Genomic DNA, 17,321 nt, shown 5'->3' with positions numbered 1-17,321 from the left:
AGAAGCGGCGGGCAGTTTCTATACCCGGTCGCATGGACGTCGTGCGTCTGGTGCCTGGTATCGAGGCGCTACGGGGACGGCCTGCTTATTATCAATTATCCGTCCTACCCGGTTCTCTGATAACAGCAGCGTCTCCTTTGATACGCAGCTTTGACTGACCCGCCTGACCCCGCCATATCACCAACCCGCTTCTGAGTGTTAGCTTCTCGCACTTGCTTCAGCTACCAGACCGGATCTGTTCGGCGCATATCGAGAGGGAGCGGTGCTGGCGCTGCAGAAGCTGGCGCGGTCCTGAGTGTTCGACTAAGTCCTCGTGCCCCCCATCTTCAGCATTTAATAGGTACTTGATCAATCGCGCTTGTGTATCATCTTTAATGGGAACACAGTCGGGGCCTGAAACGGCTTCACACCGCCGGGCGGCCTATTAGGCTTGAATGCTTCCCGGGGCCCCGCGGCCAGCAAAGCAAACTGCTTGTAATGCCACTATCCTGGCTGCTGAATTGTGCGGGGCTCCGGTAAGAGCACGGTGCGCATCACAGACCAGCTTCAGTCGAACCCGGGCGGTCTAGTCCAGTTCCAGACGTGGTGCAATGTGACAGCAATATTGCTGCGCTACCTGATGCATGTTTTGTGGTATGAGCACGGTGGTGTAACTCTGAGCATAATATATAAGAGCCCCAGCGCGTACCGTGCCGAGTACCAGGCTGCCTCGTAGGCAGTTCGGGAACAGACCTGGCAACTTTCGACTTCGACCCGCACTGACCCGCACTGACCCGCGCAACTGAATTCCGCTAATGCGCTGCATGACGCTATTACAGGGGCAGATGCCTGCGGCCGAGCACATCAACACCACACTCGGCGGGCCGCTCGCGACACCTCCCAGAGCGGACGACCAGACACGCGAGGAACCCATGCAGCGGGCAAGTGGAGACCATTGCAGGAGGTTGTGAGAGCTGAGCTGAGCCAGCGGCGGGCGACTACATGATGCTTGGTAAGTGTCTAGCACTCTGCGTGCAACAGCAGTGCTGTACCGTACGCAGCACACCTTTGCATTGGAACAATGTGTCCTACACCATTTGCCGGCTGCCTGTCCTGTTGCCCGCCCTGTCTACCTGACCCATCGCCCTCAAAACTGTATCTGGTACTGCCTGCCGCCTTCAGCCTCTTTTGGCCAAAACCTAAACCTAGCCGGTGGACTGGACGCTCTGCATCAGCAGGTGGCGCACGAGCGGCCGCAGCACCCGCTATGCACCATCTGCGGGGCTACGGTACGTGTGTGGTCTGTGGCACACAACAGCAGGCGGTGGGCGCGGGCAGGGGTTCCTGTGGGCGAAGCCTCCGTTGTGTACGGAGGGCAGCGTGTCGTGCGCCATGTTTGCTACGCTGTTGCTCTATATCGGTCAGGTCGGTGGCCTTACAAGAACGGTTTGGACACCGGACAGGGTAGTACCGTATGTTGCTTGTGGTATCTGGGGTACGCAGGATGTCGGCAAACATGCATGTATGTGCCCATGATAGTTGATCCTGAAAAGGTTGACTGATGCGCAGGAGGGCGGCAAGAATGTCAAGCGCGATCACGCCACGTCGGTTGGGCTGCTGCTGAACGATCTGTGCGGGTTGGAAGGCACCCAGGTGACGCGCTATCACAGCCTGGACACCATGATCTCCAAGATAAAATACATGGTCGCCAACACGCCGCCGGAGCAGCGGGAGAGCATGTGGCGTGTCGGCGACCGGCCGTTGTGCAACAGTTTCGTGTGCCCCTGCTGTGGCCGGGTGCGTGCATCAATGGCGGCGGGGCGGGCGGGTACCCAACCGTACCCCCATTTCGCATGGTTGCTTTTGTGACCGTATGCACTTCCACGTCGCCTTTCTTCACTTTATGCTCTGCCCCTCCGCCCTCAACAGCTTCTGCCCGCCACGGAGGCCAATGCGCACATGGTCGCGGCGCTGACGGCCATCGAAAAATTCCTGGACGAGCAGAGCCGGCGGCGCTTCGGGGCGTCAAAGCAGCGAGGCGACCTGGCGGCCAGGCGGGCCATGCGCGAGATGCTGCTGGTGCAGATTGCGAATTTCAGGCCTACACAGGACGGCGGCACGAGAGGGGGCAGCGAAAACCGCTCGCCTCTCCTAGAGACGGGCAAGCACTGGTGTGGCTCTCCTCCAATGACGCCGGAGGACCAAAGTTTGGTTGCAGGTCAGTACCCGCACTTTCCCAGCTACAACAGCAAGAGGCTTTCCTGACGTAATGCGCGGTTAAGAATGCCCATCCTGCCTGTTGGCGGTTGGAGTCGCTTGACAACGGACACCCGTTGGTCTGTCGCTGTACTCCCACCCTCGCAGAGTACCAGCGTTTCTTTCTTCAGATGTGGACACAAGCCAACAACCACGAGACCAACAGCAGCAGCGGGCGACCGCCATCGCAGCTGCCAGGGCACTCGGCGCTGCCCGCGCCGGCGGCATCGGGTAACAGCGGTCTGGGCATCCTTGCAGCGATGCAGGCCAGTTACGGAAAGCGCGGGATTGGTGCGGACGCCTTTTCCTCGGGCAGTGCAGGGCCCGTGGACGCCTTGCAGCAGCTGCGGCAGCTTGGAGCACCGCCATTGCTATTCAACCCCAGCTACGCAGCCGGGGGATCCGGCCCCCGTGAAGCGCCAGGGTCCTTCAGTGTAGGCGGCTCTTGGGCGCCGTCGGCAAGCGTTGCTGCCAATGCCCCCTTGCCGCTCAGGCAGCGTAATGCTGGCGGTGGCTCTGAGCCCGCGGCGTCCCGGCACTCGGAGGATGCCGGTCTGCGTTCAGCTGACGCGGCGCTGATGGAGAACACGTCAGCTGCACTGGCCAGCGGCTCGGCTTGTATTGACGGCAGCAGTAGAAAGCGCCAGTGGGAAGACGCAGGTACGCGGGGATAACTGATGTGGGTTCACAGAAGCCTGCGCGTGTGGCCGGGGCAGGCTCATCCATCGTGGCTCCCCCTGGGGCTGGTGTGGCAGCTGCGGTTCAGTTGTGCGTTACACAATGCTGCCTTGAATCGTGGTTTTCAATGCTGAAGCAGGGAACTCCGGTGGTGTTGGGCCAGAGCATGCCATACCCGTCCCGTTGAATTCGAGTGTAAAGCGCACGAAGCTGGATACGGAGCAAAACCTCGCCTTGGAAAATGCCATTTATCGGGGGAATTCGATCGACAAGGAAGGTAGGCAATCAAACCAAGGTGTTGCGCCTTTCCACAGCTGCATATGTTTGTTCCCCGACTCAGCCTGCTGGTGCTGCTAACTGGGCGAAGGGATCTTGTATCTCGGCTGCGCGTGTCGTACAGTGCATGCATCTGACTTTTCGTCTGCGTGCGCTTTGCAGGGGACCGGGCAGCGGGTCTGGACCATGCGGCGGCGTGGGCGCAGGCTGCCGTAGAGGACGCCACGGGTGGCGCACGCCACGGTGGCGCGGCACGGAATGTGGAGGAGGAGGAGGAGGAGGAGCACCTGCAGGGGCAGCAGCAGCAGCAGGCGCTGCGGGAGCTGCGGTCGGGTCCGGTGCATCCCGCTGTGGAGCAGGTGCAGCAGATTGAGTACCGGCACAGCCTGCCGGTGCTCCTGCCCCAGGCACCGCCGCCCCCTACTGCGCCCGCGCAGCAGGCGGCGCAGCAGCCGTTCATGCTGCGGCTTGCGCCCCTGCCGCGGCTGCCACCACAGCAGCCCGAGAATGACGAGGAGGCGAAGCCGCAGGTTGAGGTGGTGCAGCGTGTGGTGCTGGATCAGGAGCCGCAGCCGCAGCCGCAGGAGGGGCGCCGCGAGCAGCCGCAGGTGCAGCCTGAGGAGCAGGCGCTGCAGCAGCAGCAGCAGGCGGACAGGCACCGTGACAACATACAGCAGCAGCCGCGCAGCCTCCTGCAGCAGCAGGCCCATACCTCAGAGTCACTACCCGCGCCGCACGCGGGGCAGCAGGCCCGAGAGCAGCACGCGGCGGGCCTGGAGCAGCAGCTCAGACCAGACCGAGGACCAGACGAGGCACCAGACCAGGCGCTGCAGGCCGCATCGGGGCCCATGCACAGCTCGCTGGCGAATGCGCTGCGCGCCGCGATGCCTCGGCTGCAGCGTCCGGACGGCCTGCGCGAAGTGCCGGCGGAGGCGCAGGAGCCGCAGGTGCCGTCGTGGCGTGAGGCCTCGGGGCCCGAGGCCTTGGGGCCGGGGCCCGGGCCGGGCCGGAAGCTACAGTGGCAGTCGCCAAGGCTGGAGGCGGAGCCCCAGGCCCTGCGGTCAGCGCACGCCGGCGTGAAGCTGGAAGGCGAGCAGGGCGACGTAGATGAGGACTACGGCTTGGATGCGGGCCAGGCGGCAGCCGGGCCAGGGCTGACGGGCCCTCAGGCCTGTGCGCTGCCGCCGCAGCTGATGTTGCAGGGTGGTGGCTTCGGCGCGGGGCTGCTGCCGCAGGATGGCGCGGCTGCCCTTTCCATGGCCCGCAGCAGCGGCGGCATGGAGCGCAGCCGCGCGAGCGGTGGCAGCTTGCTGCCTGAGGCCTCGCCGGAGCCGGAGGCGTCGCTGCCGAAGCGGCGGCGGCCGCTGCAGGCCTGCCCGTCGTGCCACAAGGTACGGTACGGTGTGCGGGGCGTTGGGACGGTGTCCGGTGTTGAAAGCCCACATGTCATATATGCAAGCATGAGCTTGCGTTACCTCGTACTTATGCATTGTGCTGCATCCAACACGCAGGTCCTGTCCCACGCCCAGTACTACGTGCACCTCGCCGACATAAAGCGCGCCGGGAACTGCCGCGGAGCCGAGCGTGCCGTCACAGGTGTGTGGCGCGGGGGCATCCGGGCGGGGCGCCCGGGCACGTGCGGTCCGGTGCCATGCAAGGGCTTGAGGGAGACGCGCGGCAGCAGCACATCCCCGCCCGGCAGCAACATATCCTCTTGCTTGGCCGGACTGTGCCTTCTTGTAATGTCGTATTCATATTCTCGTTATGCAACATGTGGCATGGAAACGCACACATTACGCTTTTGACCTTTGCTGCGGTTGTCGCAGGGCTCATGGGCGGCCGCGTTCGGTTTGATGGCCGAGTCGCATCGGTGCCACCCCTCCGGTTCGGGGCGGGCCCGGCGGATTCGGCTGCCGCTGCGTCGTCACAGCCGCTGCTGGAGGCCGCCGCCGATACCACGATGATCACCGGCTCCTCGCCGCCCGACCCGTTCGCAGCCGCAACGGCCCGTGGACCGCTGCTGCCGCCCGCACTGCAAAACACCATACCGCTGCCGCCCATGCTGCCGCCCTTGTCACCGGGCCTGCCGCCGGCCCAAGCGCTACCGCTGCTGCTGCCACCGGCACCTCTTCCTGGCGCCGAGGGCTTGGGCGTCCCCACGGGTGGCGCGGTGGCTGCCGGGCCCAGCAGTAGCTCGCTTCTACTGCCTGGCAGGGACTCAGAGCTACAGCCGCCGCCGCCCGGCAGCTGGGCACCTGCCAGCAGTGCGCCAGCGCCGCAGGACTTCGACGCGGTGGAGGGTGAGTGGGCGGGTCTGGGGACCAGGGGACCTCGGGCTGCGGGAAACGCAGAGGCGCCCATTGGAGCGTTTGGACTGGGCGTTTTGGCGTTGGCTGTCTATTGTGGGCCTGCCGGCGGTCAGTGCCTTGGTGTTGTGTCCAAGGTTGTTAACCCGTGGCGTGCGGCTGACCCCTTGTCCCACGCGTTGCAGGCGACGTCCGCTGCAGCATCTGCAAGATCCAGGTGGGGAAGGCGTTGGTTGGCGTGCAAGTGCCCCACGGCACCAGCGCATTACGCACTGTGCTTTTCCCAACATGGCGTTGCTGCTGTCTTGCTCCTGCTCGCAAACAGCAACCATGCCGGTAGCAGCGGCCCAGCAACCACTCCATCTGCTCATGCCTAATGCCGAGCATTTGCCAACATTTCCAAACCAAACCAGGAGGGTGGTAAGAACCTGGAGCGCGACCACGCCACGTCCATGGGCTTCCTCCTTTGTGACCTGTGCGGGGTGAGCGAGGCGCTAGTGTCGCGGAGCCACACGGTGGACGCCATGCGCGAGGAGGTGAAGCTGATGCGGCTGCACACGCCGCCCAGCCAGCAGCTGCTGTGGCAGGTCGGCGGCAAGCCGCTGTGCTGCTGCTTCGTGTGCCCCTGCTGCAACCGGGTGAGTGGTGGCGTGGCGGCCCCCAGACATGGGCGTGTGCTGTGCCGTCGCCTGCCTACCTGCCTTGTCCACGCCTTGGGTCCCCTCCCATGCCCCGTTCAGCCCTCGCAACCCTTCTCCCGTCCCATCCCCGCTGTCCGCCCCGCCCACACCCACAGCTGCTGCCCTCGGGCGACGCCAACAAGCACATGGTGGCGGCGCTGGACGCCGTGTACGTGTTGCTGAGCGAGGCCGACAAGGCGCGCTTCACGGACAAGCTCAAGACGCGCGGCGACCTGGCGGCGCGGCGGGCCATGCGCGAGATGCTGCTGGAGGGGCCCGTGGACCGCTGGGCCGAGGTGCAGGGGCTGCGCTTGTGCGGCAGCCCGCCCATGACGCGAAAGGAGGTGGAGGCGCAGCAAGGTGCGTCTGCGCGGGCGTCGGCTGGGTTGTGATGATGGGCGTGCGACGCAGCGCACGCGTGTTTGTCTTTGCAGCAGACGCGCTGGTGTCAAGAGTTGCTGCTTTCGCACAAGTGTGTCTGTCTCTGTATGTGTAAGCGCGATATTAGGTCATGGACGCCGCCACGGTCCGATGCACTCGCTGCGGCCGCAGGCTACGCGAGCTTCCTCCAGACCCTGTGGCACGCCGCCACTGGAATGCCGGACGACGGCCGCCTTGCCGCGATGGAAGCAGCGGTCATGGCGGTATCGGCTGCCGCGGCCGCGGCCGCTGACGCCGTTGACTCCAGCCGATTGCTCGGCGGCGGTGGTGATGGTGGCGGCGGCGGCGTGGACGCGGCTGAGCTGACATGGCAGTCGCCGGCGGCGCAAGGAGTGCAGCAGCTGCCTACACTGCCGCAGGCGGGCAGCCGCAGCAGCGGCGGTACGCTCGCTCCAGCGTCGCTTGGTGCGGGCTCCATGGAGGACAGCCAGTTCAGCCATCCTGCCGCGGACCGCGGGGCCCCGGGCATGACTGGACCCGGCTCGCAGCCGCCGCCGCCGCAGCAGCGCATGCCTGCACTGCCGCTGCCGGGGGTGTTGCCCACAGGGCTGGAGGTGCCTGGTCAGCACCACGCAGGCGGCATACGGCTGGTCAGCGAGTGTGCGGTGTGCGGCCACTCGCCCAACTGGCCCGAACTGCAACTGGTGGGTGCTGCATTGGTGCTGCTGCATTACGCATGGGAATAACGCGCTGTTACGTTGTGGGCTGCGCAGCTGCCTTGGCCGCGCCTGCGCTCCACCCAGCAGCTTCAAGCTTTCTTGATGTTGCTGTGCTGCGCTGTGCTATGGAATCCCTGGACGCACGAAAGCCCGTCCGCCTGAAAGCCCGTCGCCGATGGCCACACGGACCAACAACCTAACAATCCAACCTCTCATCCATGTCCACCCTGAAATTTCTTCTGCCTCCCCTGTAATACTCAGGGCCAGTGGCCGCCCATATACCACCTGCGCGCCGTCGCCCTCATCCTGAACGATGCGCTTCACATGCCCGACCTGCTGCGGCTGGCGGAGGCCGACCCCGACACCGCCAAGAAGGTGGTGGGCGCCATGTGCTCGCCCGCGGGCACCAGGTCGCCCTGGCAGCTGGCCGGCAAGCCGCTGTGCTGCTGCTTCCCCTGCCCATGCTGCGAGCGGGTGAGCGTATGGGTGGGCGGGTGGGGGGTGCGGCAGGCAGGCAGGCAGGAGGGCAGGGAGTGATAGGGTTGCCGGGACGCAGGCAGGCGCGTGCGGAGTCTACAGGCTGGGGGCACTGGGGAGACGCGGGTCGGGAGGTCGCTGGGAGGCACGTCTGCTGTGTGTGTTGCTGCGGCCAGTCGAATGCAGTATACATACCAACAATGCGGTCTGCGCGCGTGAGCATGACGCCTGAGGTTGTACTGGCCGTGCCGGCAGTCCTTAACACGCATGATGTACGACGCCTGCAGACTGCATAGCTCACCCACACTGGCCCGCCCTGCGTCCCCTGCCGCCCCGCCTGCCGCAGGTGCTGCCCTACGGCACCGCCCACCGCCACATGCTGGCGGCGCTGCTGCACCCACAGGTCTGGAAGCAGCTCACGCCGCGGCAGCACGCGCGTGTACAGCAGATCGAGCAGCTGCCGCAGCCCGCAGACACGCTGCTTGGCGCGGCGCCGCATGACGTCATGCCGCCGGAGCTGTCGGCCATGGACTGCCTGGAGCTGATGCGCGGCATGCTGCTGGGCGTGATGGCGGTGCACCACAGCGCGCTCAGAGGCACGGAGCGCTGCCTGTGCGGCGCCGACCGCATGACCGAGCTGGAGGTCATCGAGCAGCGGGCCGGTGCGCACCGTGTGCGTGCGTGCGTGTGTGTGTGTGTGTGTGTGTGTGTGTGTGTGTGTGTGTGTGTGCGTGCGTGCGCGTGTGTGTGTGTGTGTGTGTGTGTGTGTCCCAGCATGGTCTGGTCTGTGACATGGATCACGGCGCCACCCTGTGTTCCACACAAAAACACGAACGTGCAGGCTGCTCGCCGCTGTATGTCCTGCGTTGGATGTATTGCCTGCTGTGCTGTGCAACCCGTGTGTGCAACCTTCGGTAAGTCATTTTCGCTTGTCCACCCATGCAGCCTTGGCAGGCCTGCAAGCCGCTGGGACCTCACTGGCCGCCGCCAGTGAGCTGCCCTCCAGTCGGCAGGGAAGCGCCGCGGCCGTAGCAGCAGTGGCGGCGGCAACAGCGGCAGCGGCCACGGCCGCCGCTGCAGCCGCCACAGCACCTGCCGGTCGCGGCGTGGTAGAGGCAGGAGAGGCCGCCGTCTCGCAGCGGGTACCGCTGGCGCTGCCGCCGCCCGGCATGGCGCCATCGGGACTTGAGGATATGCCCAGTCTGCTTCAGCAGGCGGCGAGAGCAGCCACTCAGTCGTGGCCGCCATTGCCAGCCGGCGGTGGCAGGCCGGGGCTGCCTGGCGCAGTGGCAAGGGCGCCGCCGCTGCCGACGTCGCTGCTGGCAGGCGGAGCGGGTCTGCGGCTTCAGCAGCAGCGGCAGCTGGTGGATATGAACCAGAGGGCCGCAGGCGCGCTGGCGGCAGACGGCGACAGCTCCGGGCGCCGCGGCCAGCCGCATTACGGTACGTTAGTGGGCTTGGGGCTCCAGGCATGACCAGTTATGCGTTAGGGCGCGTTGCGCAATGTCGCGTTGCCAGCCTGCTTGCTTGCCTCGCTTGCAACTCCTGTCTGGTGTGCTTCCGCACCTGCTCCGCGTCGCAGGTGCTGGCGCTGGCGGCAGCGTGGAGCCGGCCTTGGTATATGGCGGCGGCCGCGCGGTGTCGCTTGGAAATGGGCGGGCAGGGCCTCCAGGTGAGCTCAATGCGCACGCCGGTCACGGTCTCCCGTTACAAATGCTACGCATCAGCATAGCAAATTTCGTCAACGCGTCTATCCTCCGTACCGGTATGGTGGTGCGCTAACGCTGCCACCCGACTGTTGCCTCCTTCCCCCGTCTGTTGCATCAGGGGAGACCGGGCAACGCGGTTGGGATCCACCCATGGGCGCGCTGCTGCAGCACCTGGCCCGTGCCTCCGCCTCCACGCAGCCCACAGCCGCCCCAGCAGCCCGGCCGCCGGCTGCAGCGGCAGCGGCGCCCAGCGCCCCCCAGCGGCGGCCGCCGCCGAGGCCAACGGTGGACGAGGCCGCCGGGCCCTTGGATGGATTGGAGGAGCAGGGCGGCGTGCCGGGCGGTGGTGCGGGCGCCTCCGCCAGCCTGCAGCTGGTCACGGCGCTGCTGAAGCAGCTGCCGCGAGAGCAGCTGCAACACGTGCTGCGGGAGGTCAAGGCGGAGGCGGACGATGACCTGGCGGCGGGGGCAGGCGAGGCAGGGGCGGCGGGCGGCACGCCGGGTGCGAACATACCTCCGTACCTGGCAGAGCAGCTGGCGGCGTCAGGGGTGGACCTGACCAGTCGGCCTGTGCAGGCGCCGCGGCAGCAGCAGCGGCAGCGACAAGGCCGCAATGTAGCGCCGGCGTCGTCGTCAGTGGCAGGACCCGGGCCCGCGGGCGGCGCCCTAGGTGAGCAGGGTTGGGTGTGCAACTGAGCATGGCACGCAATGGTGCTGCGGATGACTTTTGGTGTGGGAGCTGCAGCACCTCTATGATGGCTGTTGGTAGTTCTGCCAGACAGCTCAGCGGCGTATGGGATGGAAGATTGCATTACCCCAATGTGACAGCCACAGGACCTGGTTGTTCGAGGCATACGATCATGACATGTGTGCTCGCTTTCGATCCCTTGTCCCCGCAGGCGCAGGCAGGGGATCTTCAGGCCAGCGCTCAAGGCAGCAGGTGCGTGCACACAACAAACCCCGTCTGGAGCCAAGCGGAAGCTGTGTGGTGTATCGTGTTGGCTGCTCTCGGCATAGGTTTCACTGTTAGGCGTCCTATGTGGCCAGACTACCGGTGTCATCTTATCCTGGCGCCAATGCGGGTTTGTTTACCTGTTACCAACTTTGCCACTTCTTTTCGCCTTGCCTACTTGCTGCAGGACCGAGACGCTGCTGAAGAGGATGCGCTGTCCGTCCTGATGACGCTACGTGACCAGGGGATGTAGGGGGACCGACAGCGCCCTGCACTGCAGCCGCTGGGCTGCTGGCATCCGCATTACTCATCGCAGGCCCGGTGGATGCAGATGCAGGGGCGCTGCGATCGAGGCCATCGCTGCCACCACTGATGGAGGCAGCGGCGGCGTCATACCCTGCATGGTGACCACTGCTGGCAGTAGCAGCGGCACTGCTACTGCCACTGCTAGCGCTACTGCCACGACCTCGGGCGCCCATGCCTAGTCCCAGCCCCATGCCCAAGCGCCCCATGTCGCCTAACACGGTGGGCGGATAAAAGGGGCCGTACACCTCCCACGACGACCCGTCGCCATCGTAAGCGGCCCCAGAGCCGCCAGCCGCCTCCGCAGCTGCGGTCGCAGCAGCTTCCTGCGGCTTCGGGTTGCGGCGCCGGTTGGCGGGCTCTGCGACGCTGCTCTTGGAGCCCAGGCTGTTGCTGTACGCGCGCCTGGTGCTACTGTTGCTGCTGCTGCTGCTGCTGCTGCTGCTGCTGCTGCTGCTGCTGGAGGCAAGACCTGTGGCTGGCGCAGTACACGTTCAACGGCAACCCGCAGACCGCCAGCGGCAGCCTGCACGGCAACGTGTTCCCGTTCACGTCACCCCAGATCACCGTCATCAGCGAGACGCGGCTGCAGCTTGGTGGGGGCTCCATGGAGGACAGCCAGTTCAGCCATCCTGCCGCGGACCGCGGGGTCCGGGGCATGACTGGACCCGGCTCGCAGCCGCCGCCGCAGCAGCAGCGCATGCCTGCACTGCCGCTGCCGGGGGTGTTGCCCACAGGGCTGGAGGTGCCTGGTCAGCACCACGCAGGCGGCATACGGCTGGTCAGCGAGTGTGCGGTGTGCGGCCACTCGCCCAACTGGCCCGAACTGCAACTGGTGGGTGCTGCATTGGTGCTGCTGCATTACGCATGGGAATAACGCGCTGTTACGTTGTGGGCTGCGCAGCTGCCTTGGCCGCGCCTGCGCTCCACCCAGCAGCTTCAAGCTTTCTTGATGTTGCTGTGCTGCGCTGTGCTATGGAATCCCTGGACGCACGAAAGCCCGTCCGCCTGAAAGCCCGTCGCCGGTGGCCACACGGACCAACAACCTAACAATCCAACCTCTCATCCATGTCCACCCTGAAATTTCTTCTGCCTCCCCTGTAATACTCAGGGCCAGTGGCCGCCCATATACCACCTGCGCGCCGTCGCCCTCATCCTGAACGATGCGCTTCACATGCCCGACCTGCTGCGGCTGGCGGAGGCCGACCCCGACACCGCCAAGAAGGTGGTGGGCGCCATGTGCTCGCCCGCGGGCACCAGGTCGCCCTGGCAGCTGGCCGGCAAGCCGCTGTGCTGCTGCTTCCCCTGCCCATGCTGCGAGCGGGTGAGCGCATGGGTGGGCGGGTGGGGTGGGGTGGGGCGGCAGGCAGGCAGGCAGGAGTGCAGGGAACGATAGGGTTGCCGGGACGCGGACAGGCGCGTGCGGAGTCTACAGGCTGGGGGCACTGGGGAGACGCGGGTCGGGAGGTCGCTGGGAGTCAGGACCGCAACGTCCCCTCTCCTGCCTTCCCCCAAGCATTTTGGCAAAGTGTCGAGTAGGCAGTGCCTAGCAGTTGCCGTGTGCAAATAATGCGTACGTGTAACCGTTTTGCTTATTTCCCGGGCATTCTACGCGCCTATGTGAATCCTCTTGATGCATCACCGACTTGACTCAAGTGCCCGACTCTCGGGCAACGGGATGCACCAAACGCTTTCACACATACTATGTACAAACTAAGGTCACCGGTCTGCCAATAGCCTGCTCCCGACGACACATTGTAGAATCGCGACGCCCAAACGCGCGAGTTAGAAACACCAAGCCGAGTTTTATCATTCTATAGGTTTTTAGGAGTCTCAAGTGCCTGATGGCGGGTCGATAGACTCGGGCTTGCAGAAGTTATTAGGCATGGCGCCCGACGGAACCCACGCCACTCTGGCGACCTGCAACCTGGTCTAAACTAACGCCGACCTTGTTTTATATGCTATAAATAGTCTATGCGTATGATACATGTTAATTTTTGTCAAGGAACTGGTTGCTTGGGCGGTCGCCGTGTTGATTGGCGCTTGATTTACAGTAGATCGGTATTTCAGCCGAGTATTTGTGTCGTTTTGTGTATGGGATGGCTACTATTGCTTGGAGAGCTACAAATTGTCGCGTCACAAGAAAGTTATTAAGCCCATTCCCAGGTCGTTCAGTTTGTCCTCCGTAGTAGCTTCATGCTCGTATACATACATAACTATATGTATTGCGACCACTGTAAGCGCGGCCGCGACGCCGTGCTGTGAAACCGTGCCGAAGTGCGTTCTTCTTGCCTCGCACGAATTTCAATGAATGAAGAGCACCTACAATAATGTCTAACTAAACTACATTATGAGGGCCTATCATGCATTTTGGGGAAAGGTAGTAGAGGGGGCACCCCATAGACTGGTTGCGGTCCTGACTGGGAGGCACGTCTGCTGTGTGTGGTTGTACTGGCCGTGCCGGCAGTCCTTAACACGCATGATGTACGACGCCTGCAGACTGCATAGCTCACCCACACTGGCCCGCCCTGCGTCCCCTGCCGCCCCGCCTGCCGCAGGTGCTGCCCTACGGCACCGCCCACCGCCACATGCTGGCGGCGCTGCTGCACCCACAGGTCTGGAAGCAGCTCACGCCGCGGCAGCACGCGCGTGTACAGCAGATCGAGCAGCTGCCGCAGCCCGCGGACACGCTGCTTGGCGCGGCGCCGCATGACGTCATGCCGCCGGAGCTGTCGGCCATGGACTGCCTGGAGCTGATGCGCGGCATGCTGCTGGGCGTGATGGCGGTGCACCACAGCGCGCTCAGAGGCACGGAGCGCTGCCTGTGCGGCGCCGACCGCATGACCGAGCTGGAGGTCATCGAGCAGCGGGCCGGTGCGCACCGTGTGCGTGCGTGCGTGTGTGTGTGTGTGTGTGTGTGTGTGTGTGTGTGTGTGTGTGTGTGTGTGTGTGTGTGTGTGTGTGTGTGTGTGTGTGTGTGTGTGTGTGTGCGTGCGTGCGCGTGTGTGTGTGTGTGTGTGTGTGTCCCAGCATGGTCTGATCTGTGACATGGATCACGGCGCCACCCTGTGTTCCACACAAAAACACGAACGTGCAGGCTGCTCGCCGCTGTATGTCCTGCGTTGGATGTATTGCCTGCTGTGCTGTGCAACCCGTGTGTGCAACCTTCGGTAAGTCATTTTCGCTTGTCCACCCATGCAGCCTTGGCAGGCCTGCAAGCCGCTGGGACCTCACTGGCCGCCGCCAGTGAGCTGCCCTCCAGTCGGCAGGGAAGCGCCGCGGCCGTAGCAGCAGTGGCGGCGGCAACAGCGGCAGCGGCCACGGCCGCCGCTGCAGCCGCCACAGCACCTGCCGGTCGCGGCGTGGTAGAGGCAGGAGAGGCCGCCGTCTCGCAGCGGGTACCGCTGGCGCTGCCGCCGCCCGGCATGGTGCCATCGGGACTTGAGGATATGCCCAGTCTGCTTCAGCAGGCGGCGAGAGCAGCCACTCAGTCGTGGCCGCCATTGCCAGCCGGCGGTGGCAGGCCGGGGCTGCCTGGCGCAGTGGCAAGGGCGCCGCCGCTGCCGACGTCGCTGCTGGCAGGCGGAGCGGGTCTGCGGCTTCAGCAGCAGCGGCAGCTGGTGGATATGAACCAGAGGGCCGCAGGCGCGCTGGCGGCAGACGGCGACAGCTCCGGGCGCCGCGGCCAGCCGCATTACGGTACGTTAGTGGGCTTGGGGCTCCAGGCATGACCAGTTATGCGTTAGGGCGCGTTGCGCAATGTCGCGTTGCCAGCCTGCTTGCTTGCCTCGCTTGCAACTCCTGTCTGGTGTGCTTCCGCACCTGCTCCGCGTCGCAGGTGCTGGCGCTGGCGGCAGCGTGGAGCCGGCCTTGGTATATGGCGGCGGCCGCGCGGTGTCGCTTGGAAATGGGCGGGCAGGGCCTCCAGGTGAGCTCAATGCGCACGCCGGTCACGGTCTCCCGTTACAAATGCTACGCATCAGCATAACAAATTTCGTCAACGCGTCTATCCTCCGTACCGGTATGGTGGTGCGCTAACCCGACTGTTGCCTCCTTCCCCCGTCTGTTGCATCAGGGGAGACCGGGCAACGCGGTTGGGATCCACCCATGGGCGCGCTGCTGCAGCACCTGGCCCGTGCCTCCGCCTCCACGCAGCCCACAGCCGCCCCAGCAGCCCGGCCGCCGGCTGCAGCGGCAGCGGCGCCCAGCGCCCCCCAGCGGTGGCCGCCGCCGAGGCCAACGGTGGACGAGGCCGCCGGGCCCTTGGATGGATTGGAGGAGCAGGGCGGCGTGCCGGGCGGTGGTGCGGGCGCCTTCGCCAGCCTGCAGCTGGTCACGGCGCTGCTGAAGCAGCTGCCGCGAGAGCAGCTGCAACACGTGCTGCGGGAGGTCAAGGCGGAGGCAGACGATGACCTGGCGGCGGGGGCAGGCGAGGCAGGGGCGGCGGGCGGCACGCTGGGTGCGAACATACCTCCGTACCTGGCAGAGCAGCTGGCGGCGTCAGGGGTGGACCTGACCAGTCGGCCTGTGCAGGCGCCGCGGCAGCAGCAGCGGCAGCGACAAGGCCGCAATGTAGCGCCGGCGTCGTCGTCAGTGGCAGGACCCGGGCCCGCGGGCGGCGCCCTAGGTGAGCAGGGTTGGGTGTGCAACTGAGCATGGCACGCAATGGTGCTGCGGATGACTTTTGGTGTGGGAGCTGCAGCACCTCTATGATGGCTGTTGGTAGTTCTGCCAGACAGCTCAGCGGCGTATGGGATGGAAGATTGCATTACCCCAATGTGACAGCCACAGGACCTGGTTGTTCGAGGCATACGATCATGACATGTGTGCTCGCTTTCGATCCCTTGTCCCCGCAGGCGCAGGCAGGGGATCTTCAGGCCAGCGCTCAAGGCAGCAGGTGTGTGCACACAACAAACCCCGTCTGGAGCCAAGCGGAAGCTGTGTGGTGTACCGTGTTGGCTGCTCTCGGCATGGGTTTCACTGTTAGGCGTCCTATGTGGCCAGACTACCGGTGTCATCGTATCCTGGCGCCAATGCGGGTTTGTTTACCTGTTACCAACTTTGCCACTTCTTTTCGCCTTGCCTACTTGCTGCAGGACCGAGACGCTGCTGAAGAGGATGCGCTGTCCGTCCTGATGACGCTACGTGACCAGGGGATGTAGGGGGACCGACAGCGCCCTGCACTGCAGCCGCTGTGTTGCAGAACCAGTTTTAGACCGGTATCATGTGTAGGTAGGATTTCGTTCAGGCACCACACCTTCCGCTGCCGATGGCACAGAACTAGGATGGTAGCCATTAGGCTGAAACTATGCTGCAAAGAGTTTATGTTCGAGGCGGTTATGTTGAATTTCATACTGTGTGAAGGGCTCACGCGATGACCGTCACGTGGTGGGTGTAAGGCCTTCTGAAAGGAACGGAGCTGCGCCAGGCCGTCAGTTTTGTCCGAGGAGTTGCCGGATAGAAGCGTGGAGTGAGTCAGGTTTCAGATCTCATAGGCAAAGCTCACATGATATTGGAAGTAGCTCACGCACAAAGCATCGGGCATTCGGGCCGTGTGCGATGATTAGATATTTTGGGACGAAAGCACGGCATTTGAGTACAGGGGGTCTTGATTGGTCTGTGTGCGTATGGCCGTGTGGGGCTGGGGCTAGTGCAGTGAGGGGTCCGTTCGTCAGTGCACATACTGATCAATGATAGTCTCGGCGGCGATGCTGCTTTTGCATGCCCTGGTGTGAGGCCCCGGATCTAATAGGAGCGTGGTTGGTGTGTGAGTTGCTGATGTGGTGCTGCAGGCGGGGGCTTGCGGCAGCAAGTGGCGGACGTGAAGGCTGCTGGGCATTGGGAAGTTGGGGACACCAAACTAGAGTCCTGATTTATTCATTTGACGTCGGCTGTCAGTGCGATTCCTTGACAGCATCCTGCTTTGCTTTCCAGGATAGTGGGGCCGTAGGTGACGGAGCGTATGTTACAGAGTGCCAACAATGTGAGGATTTGACGGGCATGGTTGTAAGGATTGACCATTTTGTGTGCGTGTGTGCGTTGGTACCCGGATGCCCGCATTGCCGATGTTCTGCATTGTACAGCAAGGTACAGCCTGGCACAGCCCCCACACATTCCCCGACGCCCTACCATTTCCTGAGCTAGTCATGAATATAACCCCCATCTTGCATAGTTGCCCCCCTGGACGACATGCCCTACCGTGCCGTGCCGTGATGTGCGAGGCTGCGTTAACGGTCCCCGCTGCCATTCTGCTTGAGGGACGCGCCAGACAGACCCAGGACGCGGCACTGAGGAAGACGGCGAGATGACCATGCAGGTGATGCAGCCAGCCTTATGCAGCCTGGTATAAACGGACAGGCACACGCAAGCAACCAGGGGTGCCCCTGCCACAAACGGGATCCACCAGCGGCGCTGCCGACAAGTTCGCAGCCGCATTCAGGCGGCCGCTCCGAAGCCCTGTGTACGTCTGGGAGTGCAGTGAACCCCTCTTTGATGGACGGCCACCATGATTTGAGCTGTCCATCTTGGCCGTCACGAAGGTGCCGCTGGAGTAGAGATGGCCGCCAGATGTGGTGACCCTGGATAACCACCTTGGTCGAGCCGCA

At 64.3% G+C, this 17,321-nt stretch overlaps 2 protein-coding genes across 2 annotated transcripts; both read left to right on the top strand.

Moving 5' to 3' along the window:
• Positions 1-173: 173 nt before the first annotated feature.
• CHLRE_03g153306v5 (uncharacterized protein) lies at positions 174-11,329 on the top strand. The gene is made up of 21 exons (XM_043060552.1): positions 174-340; positions 819-991; positions 1,162-1,268; positions 1,549-1,776; positions 1,909-2,197; positions 2,344-2,895; positions 3,053-3,190; positions 3,352-4,580; positions 4,701-4,785; positions 5,016-5,489; positions 5,681-5,712; positions 5,909-6,133; positions 6,292-6,535; positions 6,728-7,260; positions 7,537-7,749; positions 8,099-8,414; positions 8,698-9,195; positions 9,335-9,424; positions 9,580-10,131; positions 10,361-10,401; positions 10,601-11,329. The coding sequence occupies exons 2-21, from the start codon at positions 982-984 to the stop codon at positions 10,664-10,666; spliced, it is 5,922 nt and encodes a 1,973-aa protein (XP_042925681.1). The 5' UTR covers positions 174-340; positions 819-981; the 3' UTR covers positions 10,667-11,329.
• A 54-nt stretch (positions 11,330-11,383) lies between these two features.
• CHLRE_03g153300v5 (uncharacterized protein) lies at positions 11,384-16,738 on the top strand. Its single transcript, XM_043060551.1, has 8 exons — positions 11,384-11,551; positions 11,828-12,040; positions 13,275-13,590; positions 13,918-14,415; positions 14,555-14,644; positions 14,792-15,343; positions 15,573-15,613; positions 15,813-16,738. The coding sequence occupies exons 1-8, from the start codon at positions 11,417-11,419 to the stop codon at positions 15,876-15,878; spliced, it is 1,911 nt and encodes a 636-aa protein (XP_042925680.1). The 5' UTR covers positions 11,384-11,416; the 3' UTR covers positions 15,879-16,738.
• The last annotated feature ends 583 nt before the right edge of the window (positions 16,739-17,321 follow it).

This window comes from Chlamydomonas reinhardtii, chromosome 3 (genome assembly GCF_000002595.2).
Source record: "Chlamydomonas reinhardtii strain CC-503 cw92 mt+ chromosome 3, whole genome shotgun sequence".
In the NCBI taxonomy this organism is placed as follows: domain Eukaryota; kingdom Viridiplantae; phylum Chlorophyta; class Chlorophyceae; order Chlamydomonadales; family Chlamydomonadaceae; genus Chlamydomonas; species Chlamydomonas reinhardtii.
The sequence above is the reverse complement of the archived record's forward strand: the minus strand, read 5'-3'. Positions and strand labels throughout refer to the sequence as shown.